The 22118-nt window shown below is 38.1% G+C and overlaps 2 protein-coding genes across 2 annotated transcripts in view; both read right to left on the reverse strand.

The window, feature by feature from the left end:
* TUBA1B (tubulin alpha 1b) overlaps nucleotides 1–22118 on the reverse strand; it is a 53321-nt gene that overhangs the window by 14813 nt on the left and 16390 nt on the right. The window lies entirely within an intron of this gene.
* LOC121480226 (ATP synthase F(0) complex subunit C1, mitochondrial-like) lies at nucleotides 20552–21009 on the reverse strand. The gene has a single exon (XM_041736606.1). The coding sequence runs from the start codon at nucleotides 20978–20980 to the stop codon at nucleotides 20570–20572; it is 411 nt and encodes a 136-aa protein (XP_041592540.1). The 5' UTR covers nucleotides 20981–21009; the 3' UTR covers nucleotides 20552–20569.

Genomic DNA, 22118 nt, shown 5'->3' on the forward strand with positions numbered 1-22118 from the left:
TACAAAAGTGTAGCAAACTATAGTGCATGCTGTTTTACACCCTGCTTTTTTCACTTTCCAGTATATTCTGGATATCTTTCCATATCAATTCCTAAAGAGTATCTTCATTATTTTTATTTTTATATTCCATCTACAGAGTATCGATGTAAAATGAACATGCTTTTTAGAATCTCTAAACCCAAGGAAGAGTGTTATTTGAGCCCATTAGGACAGCTGCCTGGGAAACATGATCTTCACAGTAATGAAAGTACTCTGAGAATGAACAATTTTTACAAGGTTATATACATTTTTATACCTTATGAAAGCTCAAAGGATTATAGATTAGCATATAGTCAGGAATCACAAGTTTTATCTTAAAAGAATGCAGGGAGTAGGAGCATTGATGGATATCTCAAGGACAAGGTGGTTTTCCTTTAGGGGACTTGTGCACAAAGCAGAAGTATAAAGCATACGTGGCAGGTCATACATCAGGCTTTTGGTTTGAACAAAGTTTCTGTACAGTCATGCTGACTTAGAAGAAATGTAAAATGGCTTGTCTTCTGTATTAGGCCTTTAGAGAGTTCTTCTCTCATCAAGAGTATTCTAGGAGCACCTGGGTGGCTCAGTGGTTGAGTATCTGCCTTTGGCTCAGGTCGTGATCCAGGGGTCCTGGGATCCAGTCCAAGTTGGGCTCCTCACAGGGAACCTGCTTCTTCCTCTGCCTGTGTCTCTGCCTCTCTCTCTGTGTCTCTCATGAGTAAATAAATAAAATCTTTTCAAAAAAAGTATTCTGTTGTTATGGATGTATCATTATTTATTTAATGAATATTTTGAAAGCAAGACCTTTCTTTGAAAGAAGTAGATTTTTTAAAAGGCTTTGTGGGTTCCAAGGAGTCAGCAGAACTTCATGTTTAAAGTTCATGCCAAAAAAATAAAAAATAAAAAATAAATAAAATAAAATAAAATAAAGTTCATGCCAGTCCCTGCATGGAGCCTGCTTCTCCCTCTGCCTGTGTCTCTGCCTCTCTCTTTCTCTCTGTGTCTCTCATGAATAAATAAATAAAATCTTAAAAATAAATAAAGTTCACACCAGGATCCACAGAATTAGGAAGAATGCATGATGATGAAAAAAAAATCATTATCCTCTAAAAAGAAATAAGGATTCAACCAACAGACAGGAAGTGGTGAATCTAAAGTAGAGTAATTATAGTTTAGCTCCTTGTGGGTTCCTGAAACCAGATCCAGATTCTCATATCTTAAGATTTTCATATTTTACTCCACTGGGCCTTGGTCCTGGCAGTTGAGGTTAGAGTAGATTAGCCAGTTGAGGAGTTAGTCTAAGTAAAGTAATCTTGTGTTTCACTTTCTATGGTATAGGGTGGAGAACTACAAGGTTCTTAAAGAAGCCCAACATCTAAAATAGTGCCTGAGTAGTTGAATAGACATGGCTTAGGGGGGTGCCTAGGTAGCTGGGACTAAAAGCAACCATACAAAAATTTTCCCTACACTCTACCATGATGATGGGCAAAGTAGCTCAGAGCCCCCAAGTACCCAGTGAAATGTAGAACTACTGAGAAGGCCAGCAAACTAAACGAGACTTAGAATTAGAGTAAGGACTCTGACTAGGGACCAAGGCAGGAACCTAAATACCAGCACAAGAAGCCTGAAGACAGATGGGGTGAACAACTCATCAGAGGCCTTCAAGGATGGAAGAGAATATAGGGATCAGATTCCCTTCTTCCATCAAGAACAATAACTAAGCCCCTCCAGGAACTTAGATCACTTCAGAGAAGATAGGAGGAGAAAGAGTTTAAATCTTGATTTAGATTAAATATTTACTCAAATGACACCATTTTAAACAAGAAGTAACTGATTTACCTTGAAGTAGTGTTTCTAGGGGGCACCTGAGTAGCTCAGTTAAGTGTCTGCCTTCAGCTTAGGTCATGATCTTAGGGTCCTGCTCAGTGGGGAGCCTGCTTCTCTCTCTCCCTCTGCTACTCTTCCTGCTTGTGCTCTCTTTCACTCATTCACTCCCTCTCTTTATGTCAAATAAATTAATAAAATCTTTAAAATCTTTTAAAAAAAGTAGTGCTTCTGTCTTTGCTGATGGTTTGTGAGATCATGAATTCCAGTTATTGAGAAGGGAAATCCAAATAATAGTGACAAAAATGTAATTAATACTACTAACGGGCTTTTGGCAGAGGTGGGAACATTTGGAAAATTTTACATGGAAAATCAAGGGATGCCTGGGTAACTCAGCAGTTGAGCGTCTGCCTTGGGTTCAGGGCGTGATCCTGGAGTTCTGGGATCGAGTCCCACGTTGGGTTCTTTGTATGGAGCCTGCTCCTCCCTCTGCCTGTGTCTCTGCTTCTTTCTCTCTGTGTCTCTCATGAATAAATAAAATCTTTTTTTTTAAAGATTTTATTTATTCATAAAAAGATTTTATTTATTCATTCATAGAATGAATGACCTAATCCAAATCCAAAATCATATTTACTCTGATGTTTTCTTCTAAGCTTTATAGTTTTAGCTCTTATATCTAGAACTTTGATCCATTTTGAGTTTATTTTGTATATGGTGTGAGATAGGAGTTTGTATTAGTTTCCTAGGGCTCTACAACAAGGTACCACAACCTGGGTCACTTAAAACAACAGAAATTTGTTCTTTCATGGTTCTGTAGGCTGGACGTCTGAAATCAAGGTATTGACAGGTTGGTTTCTTCTCGCGGCTCAGAAGGAGAATCTGTTCCATGTTTTTCTCCTAGCTTTTGGTGGTTGCCAGCAATCATTGGCTTTCCTTGTCTTGTAACATATCACTACAACAAGGCACTACATATGCTTTCCACACTATGTGGCATTCTCCGTGTGTGTCTATTATCTTCTTATTAAGATACTTGTCACTGAGTATAGGGCCCACTCTAATCCAGTAATACTTGATCTTACCTAATTACATCTGCAAATACCTTATTTTCAAATAAGGTCACATTCTGAGGTTGTAGGTAGACTGAATTTTGGGGGGACACAATTCAACACTATACAGAAAGTTTCATTCATTTGCATGTGGATAGCCAGTTGTCCCAGCACTATTTCAGAAAAGCATATTCTTTGGGGCGCCTTGTTACAGTCTGGCAAGAGTGAACGTCCAGGTGCCAGTCAGCCTTGTTGGCATGGGTGGGGATAGGACCACAGATTTTTCTGTGATGCTTGCCTGGAGAAGAGCGCTTCTTTTCTAAAAGTTTTCTGTTTTTGCTAAACTGCTCTTTCCCTGATCCTTTGGCTTGGGAGAGCAGGTTTTGTGGTTGTTGTTTTATCTGTACTCTTTGGTTGGCATTTCTGGATTGTCAGCTTCTTCAGCTCCAAGGAAATCAAGGCAGAAAGAAAACCTAGGGAATTCACATCCTGTTGTTCCTTGGACCCAAGTTCTCTAGCCAGTTTGCTCCTTCTCCATCTTTTAGAGACTTATATTTGTTTTATATGTAATGTCTAGGCTTTTTAGTTAGAGAAAGGAATTAGGGAAATATGTCTATTCTACTTTTCTAATGCATTGAATTTATAGATCACATTTAGATGGAATTTACATCTTTGTAACTTGATACTTCCAAATTATGAATGTGATACTATCTCTCAGCATATTAATTATAGTATCTTCATATCTCTCAAAATTTTAGAATTTTTCCCTTAGCTGTCTTGTTCATTTTTTGTTAGATTTAATCATAAGTACTTAATACTTTCTGATTTATTGTAAATGGTATCTTTGAAAACTTTTCATTTTATGTTTGTAGTGAATGTATACAATAAAATTGATTTTTGTATATTAATTTTTTACCTAACAACCTTGCTGAACTCTTAAATTCTTTTTTTTTGAAAGATTTTATTTATTTATTCATGACAGAGAGAGAGAGAGAAGCAGAGACACAGGCAGAGGGAGAAGCAGGCTCCATGCAGGGAGCCTGATGTGAGACTCTATCTGGGGTTTCCAGGATCAGGCCCTGGGCTGAAGGCAGCGCTAAACCGCTGAGCCACCCAGGCTGCTCCCGAACTCTTAAATTCAATAATTCATATGTAAATTTTATTTTTGGAATTTTTGTATACATAGCCATCCTGTAAGGTTCTTTCTGACACCAAATGTATGACGTTTTCCACACCAACTTTTAATTCTCTGACACCACTTGGGTGTTTAGCATTCAATTCAATTCTGACACTAACTGTATGGAATTAAGAGAAGACTATCAGTTAAGGGCTCAATCACACAAGATTATCCCCACTTCAGGTGCCAGTTGCAAGTCCCAGTTTGTCACCTATATTTTTGACTCACTGGCTATAAATTCAGGGGTTCCCACGGCCCTTTCTCTCAGGTTCAATAATTTGTTAGAAGGACTCAGTGAAACTCGGAAAACACTTTATTTACACTTGCCATATTATTATAAAGGATACAACTCAGGAACAGCCAGACAGAAGAGATGCGTAGGGCAAGGTATGGAGGGAGCACGAAACTGCCATGCCGTCTCCTAGTGCACTACCTCCCAGCACTTTGATGTATTCACCAACCCAGAAGCTCTCCAAACCCTGTCATTTAACTTTTATAGAGATTTTATTACATGTCATGGTTGATTAAATTATTGTCCATTGGTCATTGAACTCAGTCCCTAGACCTTCTCCCCTCCCAGGGAGTGGGATGTGGAGTGGGGCCAAAAATTCCAGTCCTCTAATCTTGGCTAGGTCTTTCAGTAAACCAGCCTCCATTCTGAAGCTATCTGCCCGCCCCTACCCCCCACTAATAATCTCTTTAACATACAAAAAACACTCTTCTTACTCAAGATATTCCAAGGATTTTAGGGGCTCTGTGCCAGGTTCTGGGAGACAAAGACCAAATATTTATTTTTTATTATACCACAACCACATAATTTGCATTTACATTTATTCTTTTGCAATCCTTATTCCTTCTATTTGCTTTCTGTATTTACCGACTGGGACTTCATTAGAATATAAAATAAATGGTGATAATGAGCATTTTTCCATGCTTCTACTCTCAAAAGGAATGGTTTTAATGTTTTAACTTTAAATATGATGTTTGATATAGTTTTTCTTATAGATGTCTTTTATCAGATTAAGGTTTCCCTAGTTTGGTAAAAGTTTTATCATGAATGAATGTTGAAGTTTAGCAAGTGCTTTTTCTGTGTCTGTTGAGATCCTCTTTTGATTTTTCTTTTATTCTGTTAATCTGGGGAGTTATGCTGATTTGTTTCCTAAAATGAAAATGACCTCGAATTTCTGGGATAAATCAAATTAGATCACAATCTATCACATTTTTGAATACATTACTAGAGTCAGTGTGTTAATATTTTCATGGATATTTGCATCAATATTTATGTGTGAAATTGGTCTATTATTTTCCTTTCTTGTACTTTTTCCTTCAGATTTTGGGATGAGTGTTTGATGGCTTCATAACAGAATGCACAATCTTTTTCTATTCTGTCTATGTTGAATATTTTTTCCCCTTGAAATTTGATGGAACTTGATAGAGCAATCTAAGCTTACCTGGTTGTGCGGTGTTATTATAGGAACTTTTTGTTTTTTTTTTAAGTAGAGGGGCTTCCTCCTTTTTTTTTTTTTAAGATTTTATTTATTTATTCATGAGAGACAAAGAGAGAAAGAGAGGCAGAGACACAGGCAGAGGGAGAAGCAGGCTCCATGCAGGGAGCCCCACGTGGGACTCGATCATCAGTCTCCAGGATCAGGCCCTGGGCTGAAGGCGGCGCTAAACCGCTGAGCCACCCGGGCTGCCCCTATAAGAACTTTTTGTTTGTTTGTTTACTTCTGATCAATTTCTCTAATGGTTATTGGAGTATCAGATTTTTTATTTCTTCTTGAAGTTCTTTTCTCAGTTCATCTTTGTTTACAAATTTATTGGAATTAAATTATTTGGGCAGCCCGGGTCGGGCTCCTGCATGGAGCCTGCTTCTCCCTCTGCCTGTGTCTCTGCCTCTTTCTCTCTCTGTGTCTCTCATGAATAAATAAATAAAATCTAAAAAAACCAAACCAAAACAAACAAAAAAAAACGTATAATATTCTAGTTTATTCTTTTTTTTTTTAATTTTTATTTATTTATGATAGTCACAGAGAGAGAGAGAGAGAGAGAGGCAGAGACATAGGCAGAGGGAGAAGCAGGCTCCATGCACCGGGAGCCTGATGTGGGATTCGATCCCGGGTCTCCAGGATCGCGCCCTGGGCCAAAGGCAAGCGCCAAACCACTGCGCCACCCAGGGATCCTCTAGTTTATTCTTTTAATGCATATGACTTCTGTGGTAATGGCTCCTTTTTCATTCCTTATATTGATTATTTGCACCAACTGTTCTTTCTCTTTCTTTCTTTCTTTTTCTTTCTTTCTTTCTTTCTTTCTTTCTTTCTTTCTTTCTTTCTTTCTTTCTTTCTTCTTTCAGATTTTATTTATTTATTCATGAGAGACACAGAGAGATTGAGGCAGAGATATAGGCAGAAGGAGAGCAGGCTCCCTGCCAGGAGTCCAATGCAGGGACTGGGACTTGGGACTCATGCCCTTGGGACTTGATGCGAGACTGAATGTGGGACCCTGGGATCACACCCTGAACTGAAGACAGATGCTCAACCACTGAGCCACCCAGGTGCCCCAACTGTTTTTTTTTTTTTTTTTTCATAACCAGTTTGTCATAGGTTTTGTCAAATGCACTATTGTTTTGAAAGGACCAACTTTTGGCTTTATTGATAATCTTTATGTAGATTTGTTGTTTTGCCTTATAAGTTCAACTTTTAACTTGATTATTTTCTTTTAATCTTTTATTTCTTTTATTTATTATTATTTTTTTTTTAGTAATCTCTACCTCCAGGATCCAGAGTCTTATGCTCTACTGACTGAGCCAGCCAAGCACCCCTCTAATGTTTTAAGATGCATACTTAGCTCCTTGCTGTTTAGCTTTTATTCTTTTCTGATATATACATTTAACACTGTAATCTCTGTGTGTGTGCTTACACACACACACAAAAAAAAAAACCTTATATACTAAGATTTTATTTATTTATTTGACAGAGCAGGGTGAGAAGGAGAAGCATACTCCCCACTGAACAGGGAGCGTACGTAGGGTTCAATCCCAGGCCTTTGGGATCATGACTGAGCTGAAGGGAGATACTTAACCAACTGAGCCACCCAGTGCCCTCATTCTCTGTAGTTAAGAGTCTGTTTCTTGGTTTGTCTCTCTCTGTCTCTGTTTTTCTTTTGCTCATTTGTTTTGTTTCTTAAATTACACATGAGTGACATATGGTATTTGTCTTTCTTTGACTGACTCATTTCACTTAGCATTATACTCTTATCCATGTCATTGCAAATGGTAAGATTTTATTCTTTTTATGGCTGAGTAATATTCCACTGTATTTATATGCCATATTTTTCTTTATCCATTCATCTGTCGATGGACACTTGGTCTGCTTCCATAATTTGGCTATTGTAAATAATGGTGGAATAAACAGGGGTGCATGTATTCCTCTGAATTAGTATTTTTGTAGCTTTTGGGTAAATAGCCAGTAGTCTGATTACTGGACCATAGCATAGTTCTATTTTTAAACTTTTTAATAAAATATTTTACTTATTTATTCATGAGAGACACACAAGGGGGCAGGGGTGGCAGAGACATAGGCAGAAGGAGAAGCAAGCTCCATGCAGGGAGCCTGATGTGGGACTCGATCCTGGGACTCCAGGTTCATACCCTGGGCCAAAGGCCAGCACTAAACCACTGAGCCACCCAGGCGTCCCACTATTTTTAAACTTTTAAGAAAAAGATTTATTTATTTATTTGAGAAACAGAGAGTAGGCAAGAGGAACAGGGGGAGAGGGAGAGAGAATGTCAAGCAGACTCTACACTGAGTGTGGAGCCCCCAACAGGGCTCGAACTTGCAACCCTGAGATCATGACCTGAGTTAAAACCAAGAGTTGATCTCATAACTGATTGTGCCACCCAAGCACACCTATTTTTAACTTTTTAAATTATATATATATATATTTTTTTTAATTGGAGTTCGACTTGCCAACTTATGGTATAACACCCAGTGCTCATCCCATCATCAAGTGCCCCCCTCAGTGCCCATCACCCAGTCACCCCACCCCCCACCCACTTCCCCTTCCACTACCCCTTGTTCGTTTCCCAGAGTTAGGAGTCTCATGTTTTGTCACCTTTTCTAATTTTCCCTCTCATTTTCTTTTTTTTTTTTTTTTTTACAATTTTTTATTTATTATTTATGATAGTCACACACAGAGAGAGAGAAAGAGAGAGAGAGAGAGAGAGAGAGGCAGAGACACAGGCAGAGGGAGAAGCAGGCTCCATGCACCGGGAGCCCGACGTGGGATTCGATCCCGGGTCTCCAGGATCGCACCCTGGGCCAAAGGCAGGCGCTAAACCGCTGCGCCACCCAGGGATCCCTCCCTCTCATTTTCTCTCCTTTTCCCTATAATCCCTTTCACTATTTCTCATATTCCCTGTATGAGTGACATCATATAATGATTATCCTTCTCTGACTTACTTCACACAGCATAATACCCTCCAGTTCCATCCACGTCAAAGCAAATGGTGGGTATTCGTTGTTTCTAATGGCTGAGTAATATTCCAGTGTCTATATATATATGTTTATATACCACATCTTCTTTATCCATTCATTTTTCAATGGACACCAAGGCTCCTTCCACAGTTTGGCTATTGTGGACACTGCTGCTATACACATTGGGATACAGGTGTCTTGGCTTTTCACTGCTGTATCTTTGGGGTAAATCCCCAGTAGTGCAATTGCTGGGTTGTAGGGTAGCTCTATTTTTAACTCTTTGAGGAACCTCCATACTATGGGATATAAGATTTTGAGGGTGAAATGTTTTGATGCCTAAGATAAAGATTTGCTTTTTCTTCTGCCAGATGCCTGAGGACACTATCTATCTAAGATAACTTTGAACTAAAATTATGGCTTTAGGACCTTTGGAACATTCAAGTTCTGTGGATTACAGTTGCAAATTCATGTAAGAACTGGTTGTTTTGGACATACCTCAGGTATTCTTGTTTGTTTGTTTTTTCCCTTTTTCCTGCTTACACCAAGGCAATTTTCATTGCAACTCTAGAAGATGGAGTTAGGGTAGATTTAGTTCTGGCTCACCCTACACTGAAGGTTAAGCCCTTTGGAGTTCCAACTTTTTGAGCAGGTACTTCACTTATTGTACTTCTCCTTTTGGGTGACCCTAGGCTTTATGTTTCATTCTAGCACTTAAAAGGCCTTAGAAAAAATGGCACAAGTGTTCCATTTCCCTCTGGCTTAAAGATTTCTTACTATCATACCAGCTCTTTGAAACTATTAAGAAAATGGTTTTATCATTTTATCCAGAATTTTTAGTTTTTGTTGGGAGGCACATCAGAATATCTAGTCCACCATATTGCTGGAAACCCAGTTTTATCTTTTAAAAACAGATGATGGCAGGTGTTAAATCACTGTGTTTTAGGGGTGCCTGTGTGGCTCAGTTGATTAAGCATCTGTCTTTGGCTCAGGTCATGATCTTGGGGTCCTGAGACTGAGCTCAGGGTCTGGGGATTAAACTCCATGTCAGGCTCCCTGCTCAGCGGGGAGTCTGCTTGTTCCTCTCCCTCTGTCTCTCCCCCTGCTCATGCTCTCTTTCTCTCTCTCAAATAAATAAAATATTTTTAAAAATTACTATGTTTTTAGATTCCATTAGATGTAACAGAATGATATATGTTTTACTTTAAAATGTCAAAGTTTGGGACTCCTGGGTGGCTCGGTGGTTGAGCATCTGCCTTTGGCTCAGAGTGTGATCCTGGGTCCAGGGTTTGAGTCCTGCATCAGTCTCCCTGAGAGGAGCCTGCTTCTCCCTCTGTCTATGTCTCTGCCTCTCTCTCTCTGTGTCTCTCATGAATAAATTAAATAAAATATTTAAAAAAAATAAAAAAAGATACTAAATGGATGAATGGATATAGTATCACTTGTATACTTTATCGTTACCTTTTGTATGGGAAGATTACATTTGGTATCATGTAAGGACTAGTTCCTTTTCACTTTGTTGAATTTTGAAATAATAACCCAGGTTATCAATATTTTTCTTTTCTTTTCTTTTCTTTTCTTTCTTTCTTTCTTTCTTTCTTTCTTTCTTTCTTTCTTTCTTTCTTTCTCTATCTATCTATCTATTTTTTTTTTTTAGGACTCTGTGCATCCAATGTGAGGCTCAGACTTAAGACCTTGAGATCAAGAGTCACATGCTCTTCCAGCTGAGCCAGCCAAGTGCCCCCCAGGTGATCAGTCCTAATCTTGACACCTCAGATGACTCTCTAAGATCTCTATCCTCTAATTTCTTTTTTTTTCCATCCTCTAATTTCTAACAATGAGAATAGCTCCAGAGAAAGCCTTCCCAGTGAAAAATTTAAAGGGCAGATAAATTACTTAGATTTTCAAAGTGTGGGATTTTGTTTTGCTTTGTTTTTGCCTTCCAAATGAATTCAGATGCCCTTAGGCCACCTTTCTTACCTCTACTACAAACATTTTGGTCCTACAGAAAATATTATAAGATGATTTCATCTTGTGAAAAATAAAGACTTGCCATTTTAGCACAATCCAGGTTCAAGAATTCTTTTTTTTTTTTTTAAGGTTTTTTTATTTATTCATGAGAGACACAGAGATAGGCAGAAACATAGGCAGAGAGAGAAGGAGGCTCCATGCAGGGAGGAGCCCGATGTGGGACTCCTTTTTTTTTTTTTTTTTAAGATTTTATTTATTCATGAGAGACAGAGAGAGAGAGAGAGAGAGAGAGAGAGACTGGCAGAGACACAGGCACAGAGAGAAGCAGGCTCCATGCAGGGAGCCCAACGTGGGACTGGATCCCCGGTCTCCAGGATCAGGCCCTTGGACTGAAGGTGGTGCTAAACCACTGAGCCACTCGGGCTGTCCCCAGTGTGGGACTCCTGGCATCCCAGGATCATGCCCTGGGTTGAGCAGGTGCTCAACTGCTGAGCCACCCAGGCGTCCCTCAAGAATTAATTCTTGTGTTTACTGTCAAACAACATATGATAGAAAAACATGATAGAAAAAAACAAGGAATTAAAGAAAAGAAACAACCAATAAATACCAATCACATTATCTAACAGCACTGTACATAGGTATTAAACTTGGTAACTCAGAATAGCAGTTATGTTGGGTCAATAGTAAAGAATGCTGATTTTTACCTCTGGTGTTTTGAAGGGAGGGCAAGCTATTAAAAATGGATGAGAGGCTGGTAATTTTAAATATTCATTGAGGCTAAATTATCATTAATAAAAGTTTAAAACGATATGGTTTATATATGAAGGAAGAGAACCAATGTTTAGTTCTCTACAGGTTTTTTTTTAAGGATTTTATTTATTTTAGAGACAGAGAGCACATGTGTGTGCACGCAGGAGCATGAGAAAGGGCAGAGAGAGAGAGAATTCCAGGCCAACTCTGCACTGAGCGTAGAGCCCCATGTGGGGCTCGATCCATAATCCATGAGATCATGACCTGATCCCACACCAAGAATCAGATGTTTAACCGCTGAGCCACCCAGGTGCCCCTAGTTCTGTATAGTTTTTTGGGAGAATTATCTAAGGTTTTTCTTTCCTTCTTTTTAATTAATTTTTTTTGTTTGTTTCTTTGTTTGTTTATGTGGGCTCTATGCCCAACTTGGAGTTTGAATTCACAACCCCAAGATTAAGAGCCTCATGTTCTACTGACTGGGCCAGTCAGGTGTCTCTGAGAAAATTTTTCTTTAAAACTAATGAAATTTGTAATTCCCTGACTATACTATCTCTAATACCCCTAAAAACATAAATTAGGAGTATTAAAATATGTACCACTGAAGCCATGTAAGTTATGAATAATGGTGGCATATATTCAACCAACCAACATATGATTCTGTAGGAGAAGCAGGCAGATATTCTGCTGCTCTCTGTCTCTCTCTATATATATGGAAGAAAATTATGTTGTGTTTAAATTTCCCATCTGGCAGAACTTAAGTTTCAGAATATTAAATAAGGATTCTTTAAGTTAACTCTCTTTCTTAAATTAGAAACATATCTTGCCCCACTTAACTCATTCTACAGAAGATGTCTTTTTTTTTTTAATTAATTTTTATTGGTGTTCAATTTACCAACATACAGAAAAACACCCAGTGCTCATCCCATTAAGTGTCCACCTCAGTGCCCGTCACCCATTCCCCTCCAACACCCGCCCTCCTCCCCTTCCACCACCCCTAGTTCGTTTCCCTGAGTTAGGAGTCTTTATGTTCTGTCTCCCTTCCTGATATTTCCCAACATTTCTTTTCCCTTCCTTTATATTCCCTTTCACTATTATTCATATTCCCCAAATGAATGAGAACATACACTGTTTGTCCTTCTCCGATTGACTTATTTCACTCAGCATAATACCCTCGAGTTCCATCCACGTTGAAGCAAATGGTGGGTATTTGTCGTTTCTAATTGCTGAGTAATATTCCATTGTATACATAAACCACAGCTTCTTTATCCATTCATCTTTCGATGGACACCGAGGCTCCTTCCACAGTTTGGCTATTGTGGACTACAGAAGATGTCTTAATGTTCTTCTCCATTGCAGCTGCAAAATAAAATGTTCTACTTAATAATAAACCCAAGGGGAGAAAAGTCCTTGCATCCTATCACAGATGTAAAAAGCCATTCCAGTGGAACAAGCTCATTGGATCTCTAGTGAATATAGAGAATATATTGTATGCAGCATTCTCATGTTTCTTCAGGGAAGTTAAGACCAGACAAAAGTAAGAAACCTTGCCTACCAACATGGGATAGAAATTTAGTGGTCCTGGGATGCCTGGGTGGCTCAGTGGTTGAGCGTCTGCCTTAGCAGAGCTTGACCCCGGAGTCCCGGGATTGAGTCCCCCATCTGGCTCCAGCCTGCTTCTCCTGCTGATTCCTCTGCCTCTCTGTGTGTGTCTCTCATGAATAAATAAATAAAATCTAAAAAAAAGAAAAAGAAAAAGAAAAAGAAATTTAGTGGTCTTGAAATGAAAACATATGGGATGAGGCAGAAAATTTATTTGTTTATTTATTTATTTTTTTGAGGCAGAAAATTTAAACTGGAGATACACTGGGCAGCCCAGGTAGCTCAGCGGTTTAGCGCCACCTTCAACCCAGGGCATGATCCTGGGGACCCTGAATCGAGTCCCACATCAGGCTCCCTGCATGGAGCCTGTTTCTCCCTCTGCCTCTCTGTGTCTCTCATGAATAAATAAGTAAAATCTTTATAAATAAATAAATAAATAAATAAATAAATAAATAGGATATACACTAAGGATTTTTTTTTTTTTTTTACACTAAGGATTTAAAAGCTTTTGTTTCTTTTTATTTTTTTTGCAAGTTTTTGTTTCTATATGACAAATCTCTCTTCAAAATCTTGAAAAAGAACTGAGAGACTTGAATTATAATTACCCCTTTTTTCTAATAATAGATAATATTGCAGTTAAAATCATGGAATAACTACAAAACATTGTTGAAAGAAATTAAAGACAATGTAAATAAATAGGTATTTCATGTTTAAGGATTGGAAGACTAAATATTATTAAGATGGCAGTATTCCCCAAGTTCATAAATAGATGCATTGTAATCCCTATCATATTCCTCAGCTGGCTTCTTTACAGAAATTAACAAACTGTGGGTGCTTGGGTGGCTCAGTTGGTTAAGCATCTGCCTTTAGCTCACGTCATGATCTCAGGGTCCTGGGATGGAGCCCTGAGTCAGGCTCCCCACGTGTTTGCCAGAGAATCTGCTTCTTTCTCTCTCTCTCTCTCTCAGTTGCTCCCCCTGCTTGTATTCTCTCTATGTCAAATAAATAAAATCTTAAAAAAAAAAAAAAGAAAGAAAGAAATTAACAAACTGATCCTAAAATTCATTTGAAAATTCAAGAAAGCTAGAGTAGCCAAAACACTCTTGAAAAAGAAAACATAGAGGACTCACACTTCCTGATTTCAAAACGTTCTGAAAAGTTACAGTAATCATGACTGTGCAGTGCTGATGTGACAATAGATATAATATATTAATGGAATGGAATTGAGAGTCTGGAAATAAACTTTAACATTTACAGTCAATTAACTTTTTGACAAGGGTGCCAAGACAAATCAATTAGGAAAGAAGAGTCTTTTCAACAGAGTGTGGGAACAACTGAATATTCATATGCAAAAAAGTAAAGTTGGATCCTTTCCTCACATGTACACAAAAACTAGCTCAAAATGGATTATAGACCTAATGAAGTGAATAAACGTCAAAACTCTTAAAAGAAAAATGGAGAAGTAAATCTTAATGACCTTCGGTTAGGCAGAGCCTTCTTAAGAGAGGTATGACACCCAAGGTATAAACAACAAAAGAAAAAAAAGTAGATAGACTTCATCGAAATTAAAAACATCTGTGCTAGGGGGATCCTTGGGTGGCTCAGTGGTTTAGCGCCTGCCTTCGGCCCAGGTTGTGATCCTGGAGTCCCAGGATAGAGTCCCATGTCTGGCTTCTTGCATGGAGCCTGCTTCTCCCTCTGCCTGTGTCTCTGCCTCTCTCTGTCTCTTGTGAATAAATAAATAAAATCTTAAAAATAAATAAATAAAAGGCAATCTAGTTTAAAAATGGGCAAAAAAATGAGCAAAGAATCTGAACATACAGTTTTCCAAAGAAGATATACAGATGACCAGTAAGCACATGAAAAGGTGTTCAACATCAGGAAATCAGGAAAATGCAATCAGGAAAATGCAAATCAAAACCCCAATGAGATACCAATGAGATACCACATCACATCCATTAGGATGACTACAATAAAAAAGACAGGTAATCAAGTTTTGGGGAGGATTTAGAAAACTTGGAAACTCATACACTACTGATAGGAATGTAAATGGTGTGACCACTTTGGAAAACAGTTTGTCAGTTCCACAAAATACTAAGCACAGAGCTATCCTATGACCCAAAAATTTCACTTCAAGTTATATACCCAAGAGAAATGAAAACACATAGCCACATGAAAACTTATACACAAATGTTCATAGAAGCTGTATAGGGGAAAATATTTTTCTTCTACCCTTCTAGGTTCTTGGCTGGGACTCTGTAACAAAATACAGATTAACAAGAGAAAAAAATAGAAGTTTATTAACATGTATATCTCATATATACATGGGAGAAACTCAGGGATGGTAACTCAAAAGTTTGGCTAAAACTTGGGCTCATATAGCATCACAGCAAGGAAACAATAAATCTTTTTTTTTTTTTAAGATTTTATTTATTTATTCATGAGAGACACAGAGAGAGCGAGGCAGAGACACAGGCAGAGGGAAAAGCAGGCTCCATGCAGGGAGCCCGACGTGGGACTCGATCCTGGGACTCCAGGATTACGCCCCAGGCCACTGAGCCACCCAGGGATCCCCGGAAACAATAAATCTTTAGAGAAGTGACCAGACAAAGGCAAATAGGGGAGGATAAACTTTTTTTGTGGGGGGGTAACAAATTCTGCTATCCTTTACAGCATTATTCATAGCAGCCAAAAAGTGGAAACAACCCAAATGTCCATCAGCTGATGAATGGATAGAGAATGTTGTATATCTATACAATGGAATATTATTTGGCAATAAAAAGAAATGAAGTACTGATACATGTTATGATATAAATGAACCTTGAAAACAAGCTAAGTGAAAGCTGCACATTGTATGATTCCATTTACATGAAATTTCCAGAATAAGCAAATCTGTAGAAACAGAAAAACACGGATTAGTATTTGCCATTGGCTGGAGGTAGGGGGTATTTGAATGAGGAATGACTGCTAATGGGTACAGAGGTTTTGTTTTGTTTTGTTTTGTTTTTTTTTAGAATGATGAATGATGGACATGTTTGGAATTAGTGGTAATCGTTGCACAACCTGGTAACTATACTAAAAACTTAAATTGTACACTAAAGGATGAATTTTATGGTTTATGAATGAATAATACAAGGAAGTTGCTATATTCTAAAATTTCATGCCTTACTGGTATTTCCAAAGACAATTTGGATCAGTGAAATGGAAATACTGCCAAAATATATCTGCATAAGTTGATTTTTTAAAAATTAAAGAAGCCAGTTACAAATGCCTACATGCTGTATGATGCCATTTATATAAAGTGTCTAGAATAGGGAAATATAGAGAGACAGAAAGTAGATTAGTGGTTGCCTAGGTTACAGAGTTCCTTTTGGGGAAAGGGTGATGAAAATCTTCTAAAATTGATTGTTTTATTGGTCACACCGCTCTGAATATACTAAATACCATTGATTTGTACACTTTATTTTTTTTATTTTTAAGATTTTATTTTTAGGGCCACTTGGGTGGCTCTTCTGTTGTGTGTCTGCCTTCGGCTCAGGACATTATCCCAGGGTCCTTGGATGGAGTCCCAAATCATGTTCCCTGTTTGATGGGAAGTCTGCTTCTCCTTCTCCCTGTGCTTGCTGCTCTCCCTGCTTGTGCTCTTTATCTCAAATAAATTAAATAAGTAAATCTTTAAAAAATATATTTTTTATTTTTAAGTAATCTCTGTACCCAACATGGGACTCGAACTTAACATCTCTGAGATCAAGAATCACATTCTCTACTGACTGAGCCAGCCAGGTGCCCCTGATCTGTACACTTTAAATAGGGGAATTGTATAATATGTGAATTACATTTCAATAAAAATACTATATTAGGGGAAAAAAACCCAAAGGATAAAGTATAAGAGGCAGAGTTTGCCTTGGAGAAGGAAGAGTGGCCATTAGTCTATCACTGAGTACTCTGATTTTAACAGTACAGGATACTTAAAATAGCTACCCAAAATGTCAGCATACTCTACTGGTGCAGAGTCAATCTTGGGGCTTGATCTCATGATCTTGAGATCATGACCCCAGCCAAAATCAAGAGTGTGAAGCTTAACTGACTGAACAATCCAGGCTCCCCAAGACATCTCTCTATTTAGTATAAATATATTCTAAATAGTAAATACTAGGGATGTCTGGGTGCCACAGTGGTTGAGCATCTGCCTTTTTTTTTTTTAAGATTTTATTTATTTATTCATGAGAGACACACAGAGAGAGGCAGAGACACAGGCAGAGGGAGAAGCAGGTTCCATGTAAGGAGCCTGATGTGGGACTTGATCCCTGGACTCCGGGACCACGCCCTGCGCCAAAGGCAGACGCTCAACCGCTGAGCCACCCAGGCTGCCTTGAGCATCTGTCTTTAGCTCAAGTCATGATCCTGAAGTCTGGGATTGAGTCCCCCATCAGGATCTCTGCAGGGAGCCTACTTCTCCTTCTGCTTCTGTCTCTGCCTCTTTCTCTCTGTGTCTCTTATGAATAAAAAAATAAAATGTTTTTCAAAAATAAATACTAAATATTTATTATTTTATGAAATAGACTTGTACTATATATTGTGTAAAAACAAGATTTGGCAGTATATTTGGTTATGAATCTGTTAGAGGCATTTCTTTTATTTATAATTTGCAAACCTGCCAAGATAAAACTAGATCCAAGATCTATGATTTTTCCAACCAACTATAGAATTTCTACAGTATATATAGTTATTGGTAAAATTAATATAAGGCTAGTAAGATTATCTTTAAAAAAAAGATTTTATTTATTCATTCATGAGAGACACAGAGAGAAAGGCAGAGACACAGGCAGAGGAAGAAGCAGACTCCCTGCAGGGAGCCTGATATGGGATTTGATTCCAGGACCTCGGGATCACCACCTGAGCCAAAGGTAGACATTCAACTACTGAGCTGCCTGGGTGCCCCTAGTAAGATTATCTTAATTGCTTATTTGATTAATGCAGGCCCAATTTATGAATAAAATGCATTAATAGACATGTTTATGACTCTGTTTAATTCTCTAAATCATATTATATACAGATTTTGTAGTTAGCCTAAGCCTTGGAGTTAAGGGGTCATATTCCAGAATGGTAAAGACAGACTCTATAGCATAACAGTTTGACAAAAAAAAAAAAAAATCCTTATCTCTTTACATGATCTGTCAAGAAAACAGGGAAAATATGAAACTACCATGAAGAACAGAATATAACCAATTTTTTAAAAGATTTTATTTATTTATTCATGAGAGACAGAGAGAGAGAGGGAGGCAGAGACAGAGGGAGAAACAGGCTCCATGCAGGGAGCCCGATTGTGTACTCCATACCAGGACCATGGGATCATGCCCTGAGCCAAAGGCTGATGTTCAACTGCTGAGCCACCCAGGCATCCCTAATCAAATTTATTTTTTTTATTTTTTTTTATTTTTATTTTTTTTATTTTTATTTTTTTTTTCCTAATCAAATTTAATCTTACTTAAGTCCTTCGCCTTAGCCTGAGTAGCCAGATAAAAAATGATCTGTATCTAGCTTCCTGAGTAATAAATATTCTCATCCTTCAGGTTTCTTATAAGTACAGAGAAAGGCAGTTTATAGCATAATATCTAGGTAAACAAAGTGTGTATGTTAGCAATACCTACCCAAGCCTTAGAAGGATGAAGAAGCCTGCTCTCTAGAAGCAGACTCCTCGAGCGATTTTTTTGTTCCCTGCTGCCACTATTCCCTGTGTTGCATAAAGTGGTCATCAGGAACTTTTGTTCATTCTGTATTTAAAAAATTCTCTAGTATGGTACCGTATATATATGTTCTTTGTCAAGTGCATATTCAGATAACGTGTGCACATGCATGCACATAGTCTTTTGTGATTTTGATTGAAATTGCATTGAATCTATAGGTCAGTTTGAGAAGAGCTGACATTTTTATGAGATGGCTCTTCCAATCCACAGACTAAGTATATGATTCCATTTATTTAGGTATTCTGTAGTGTTTTTCAATAAAGTTTAATTAAAATATGTCTTGAATTATTTGGGTAATTTTATTCATATGCATTTAAAAAAAAATAGGCTCCACACCCAGTGCAGAGCCCAACATGGGGCTTGAACTTACAACTGTGAGATCAACACCTGAGCTGAGATTTAGTTGGACCTCAACCAACTGAGCTACCCATGCGCCCTTATATGTTTTTAATACTATTATGAATGGTATCTTATTTATTTATTTATTTATTTATCCTCTTTAAATTAAAATTTCCAGTTGTTTTTGTATATAAAATGCAGCTGATTTTTTATATTTTTATATCCAGCAATCTATATTATTTTATAAAATAATGCCTTTCTCCATCTGTCCTCTTGTCCTCTGGAACGGCTGTTACTTGCATACTAGGTCTCCTGGATCTTCTCTCTGAGTCTTATATTTACAATCATGATTTCTGTTTTTATTTCAGCTCTTTACTTTGAAATAGTTCTCCTCAACTTTTCAGTCACTAATTTATATATTGATAGTAAATATTCACTCCTTCAATTCATCTGCAGCTTTTTTCCCTGAGACATCATGGTTTTCATTCCAGATATTCTGTTTTTAGCTGCTCTTATATATCCTTGAATGTAAGCTCTTATTATTCATCAGGATTTACCTTCATATTTACCTTATTATTGCTCTCAATTTCTTTCTGCACACTTGTACCTACATTTGGAATCTTTTTCCCTTTAGTAGAACTCCTTTTCGTGTTTCTTGCTGGTGGCAAGCTTTCTGTTTTTATTTGTCTGAAAATGTATGAATTGTCTTCATTTCTGAAGAACATTTTTTTACTGAGTATAGAATTCTAGTTTGGAAAAAAAAAATAAAAAAATAAAAAGAATTCTAGTTTGGCAGTTATTATCTTACAATGCATTGAACATGTCATTCAATTTTTTGGTTTCCATCAATTTGTTGAGAAGCTACCTATTATTAATAATAATAATAGCCTTATGTTTCTCTATTTTTTTAAAGATTTTATTTATTTATTTATTCATGAAAGACACAGCAAGAGAGAGAGGCAGAGACACAAGCAGAGGGAGAAGCAGGCTCCATGCAGGGAGCCCGATGCGGGACTCGATCCTGGGACTCCAGGATCACACCCCGGGCCGAAGGCAGGCACCAAACTGCTGAGCCACCCAGGGATCCCCGCCTTATGTTTCTTTGAAGATATGTCCCTCTACCAACACCTTCCCCCACGTCTTCTTTTAAGATTTTATCTTTATGGGTGGCTCAGTTGATTAGTGGTTAAGCATCTGACTCTTGATCTCCGCTCAGGTTTTGATCTCAGGGGGTAGTGAGTTCAAGCCCTGTGTTGGGCTCCATGCTTGTTGCGGAGCCTATTGAAAAGAAAAAGAATATGAGTTTAAGATTTTGTCTTTAACTTTGGTTTTTAGCAACTTCACTATGACATGCCTAAAGTATGCTTTTCTTTGCATTTGTTCTGCTTGATTTCATAGAATCTCTTGTATTTGTGACTCTGGTTATTTCACTACTTTTGGAAAAATTTTGGCTATTTTTTCTTCAGGTATTATTTATATCCCATTGGCTTTTTTTTTCTTCTTCTTCTTCTTCTTTTTTTTTTTTTTTTAGAGAAACGTGTTTAATGGTAAAGCTTAACACACTCCAGTACCAGGCATGGCCTGAAGTCGAAGCAGCAGGGACGGGTAGGTGACCCTCACGGAGCCTCACATGGCGAAGAGGATGGGGAAGACGACCATCAAACAGAAGAGCCCCATGGCCTCAGACAGGGCAAAGCCCAGAATGGCATAGGAGAAGAGCTGCTGCTTGAGAGACGGGTTCCTGGCATAGCCAATGATCAAGCTGCCAAACACTGTCCCAATACCAGCCCCTGAACCAGCCACACCAACTGTGGCAGCCCCAGCGCCAATAAACTTGGCTGCTGTGTCAATGTCCCGGGAGACAACACTGGTCTGGAACTCCCGTCGGGCCACCTGGAGTGGGGAGCTGCTGTAGGATGGCTGTTTAGATGGGATCTCTGGCCTACTCAAGAAGGAGGCAGACAAAGGCCTGATAAGATCCCTGGTACAGCAGCGGATCAGAGCCGGAGGAATGAGTAATGCCCCGCTGGTCTGCATTTTCTCAGTCTGCACTCCCACAGCCCCGCGGCCCCCCTAATCCGACCATGGCGCTTGCCCGGCTCAAGGTGCTTTTTTTTCTTCAGATATTATTTATATCCCATTATTTGTCTCTTGTCTTCTGGATCTCTAACTAGGTATGTGTTAAAGTTTTTTTTTTTTACAGTGTCTCCTATATTATATTCTTTTCTGTATTTTTTCTATTTATTTTTCTCTTTGAGCTTCAGTCTGGATAATTTCTTCTGATCTCACTAGTTACCTCTTATATGTGTCTAATATGCTGTTAACCCTATTGAATTTTTAAATGTGATTGTTTTTTCAGTTCTAGAGTTTTAATTTTATATGTCATACAATTTCCTCTGCTAAATTTCTTTGTCACTTAGCTTCCTAAGCTTATTCATTATGGTTATTTTATTTTTTATTTTTTAAGTAATCCTTTACAGTCAATGTGGGACTTGAACTCCTGACCCAGAGATCAAGAGTCACATGTTCTATTGACTGAGCCAGCCAGGCACCCCTCATTATGGTTATTTTAATGTCTATGTCTGGTAATTCCAATACCTGACTCTTCTATGGATCTGTTTCTATTCTTTGATATTGTTTCAGTTTTTGTCTTTCTTTTCTTTCTTTCTTTCTTTCTTTCTTTCTTTCTTTCTTTCTTTCTTTCTTTCTTTCTTTCTTTCTTTTTTTTCATGAGAGACATCGAGAAAGAGAGGCAGAGACATAGAGAGAGAAGCAAGCTTCACACAGGGAGCCCAATGTGGGACTTGATTCCAGGACTCCAGGATCACGCCCTGGGCTGAAGGCAGATGCTTAACCACTGAGCCACCCAGGCATCCCAGTTTTTGTCATTTTATCTTATCTATGGAAAACTGGTAATTTTTTGTTTAATACTGAAAGTGGTTTATGAAAAACTAAAGAGATAATTTTAGGCCCTGGGTGATGTTATCCTAGCAGGAGTTTACTTTTACTTCTGGCAGTCAGGGTAAGATTAGATCATTTTAATCAAACCAGGGATTGAGTTGATAAGAAGCTGAACTTTAGTATTTACAAGGGCTGGTCTCTTCTAAGGTATAGGCCTTTGGGGGTCCAAACTAAAAGTAAAGGGGGTTACCAGAATTCCTTTATCTTGGTGGGT

The sequence above is a fragment of the Vulpes lagopus genome, chromosome 21 (assembly GCF_018345385.1).
Source record: "Vulpes lagopus strain Blue_001 chromosome 21, ASM1834538v1, whole genome shotgun sequence".
NCBI lineage: Eukaryota > Metazoa > Chordata > Mammalia > Carnivora > Canidae > Vulpes > Vulpes lagopus.

Coding starts and splice junctions, on each gene's coding strand:
- LOC121480226 (XM_041736606.1), bottom strand. CDS start 20,980: ATGCAGACCAGCGGGGCATTACTCATTCCTCCGGCTCTGATCCGCTGC.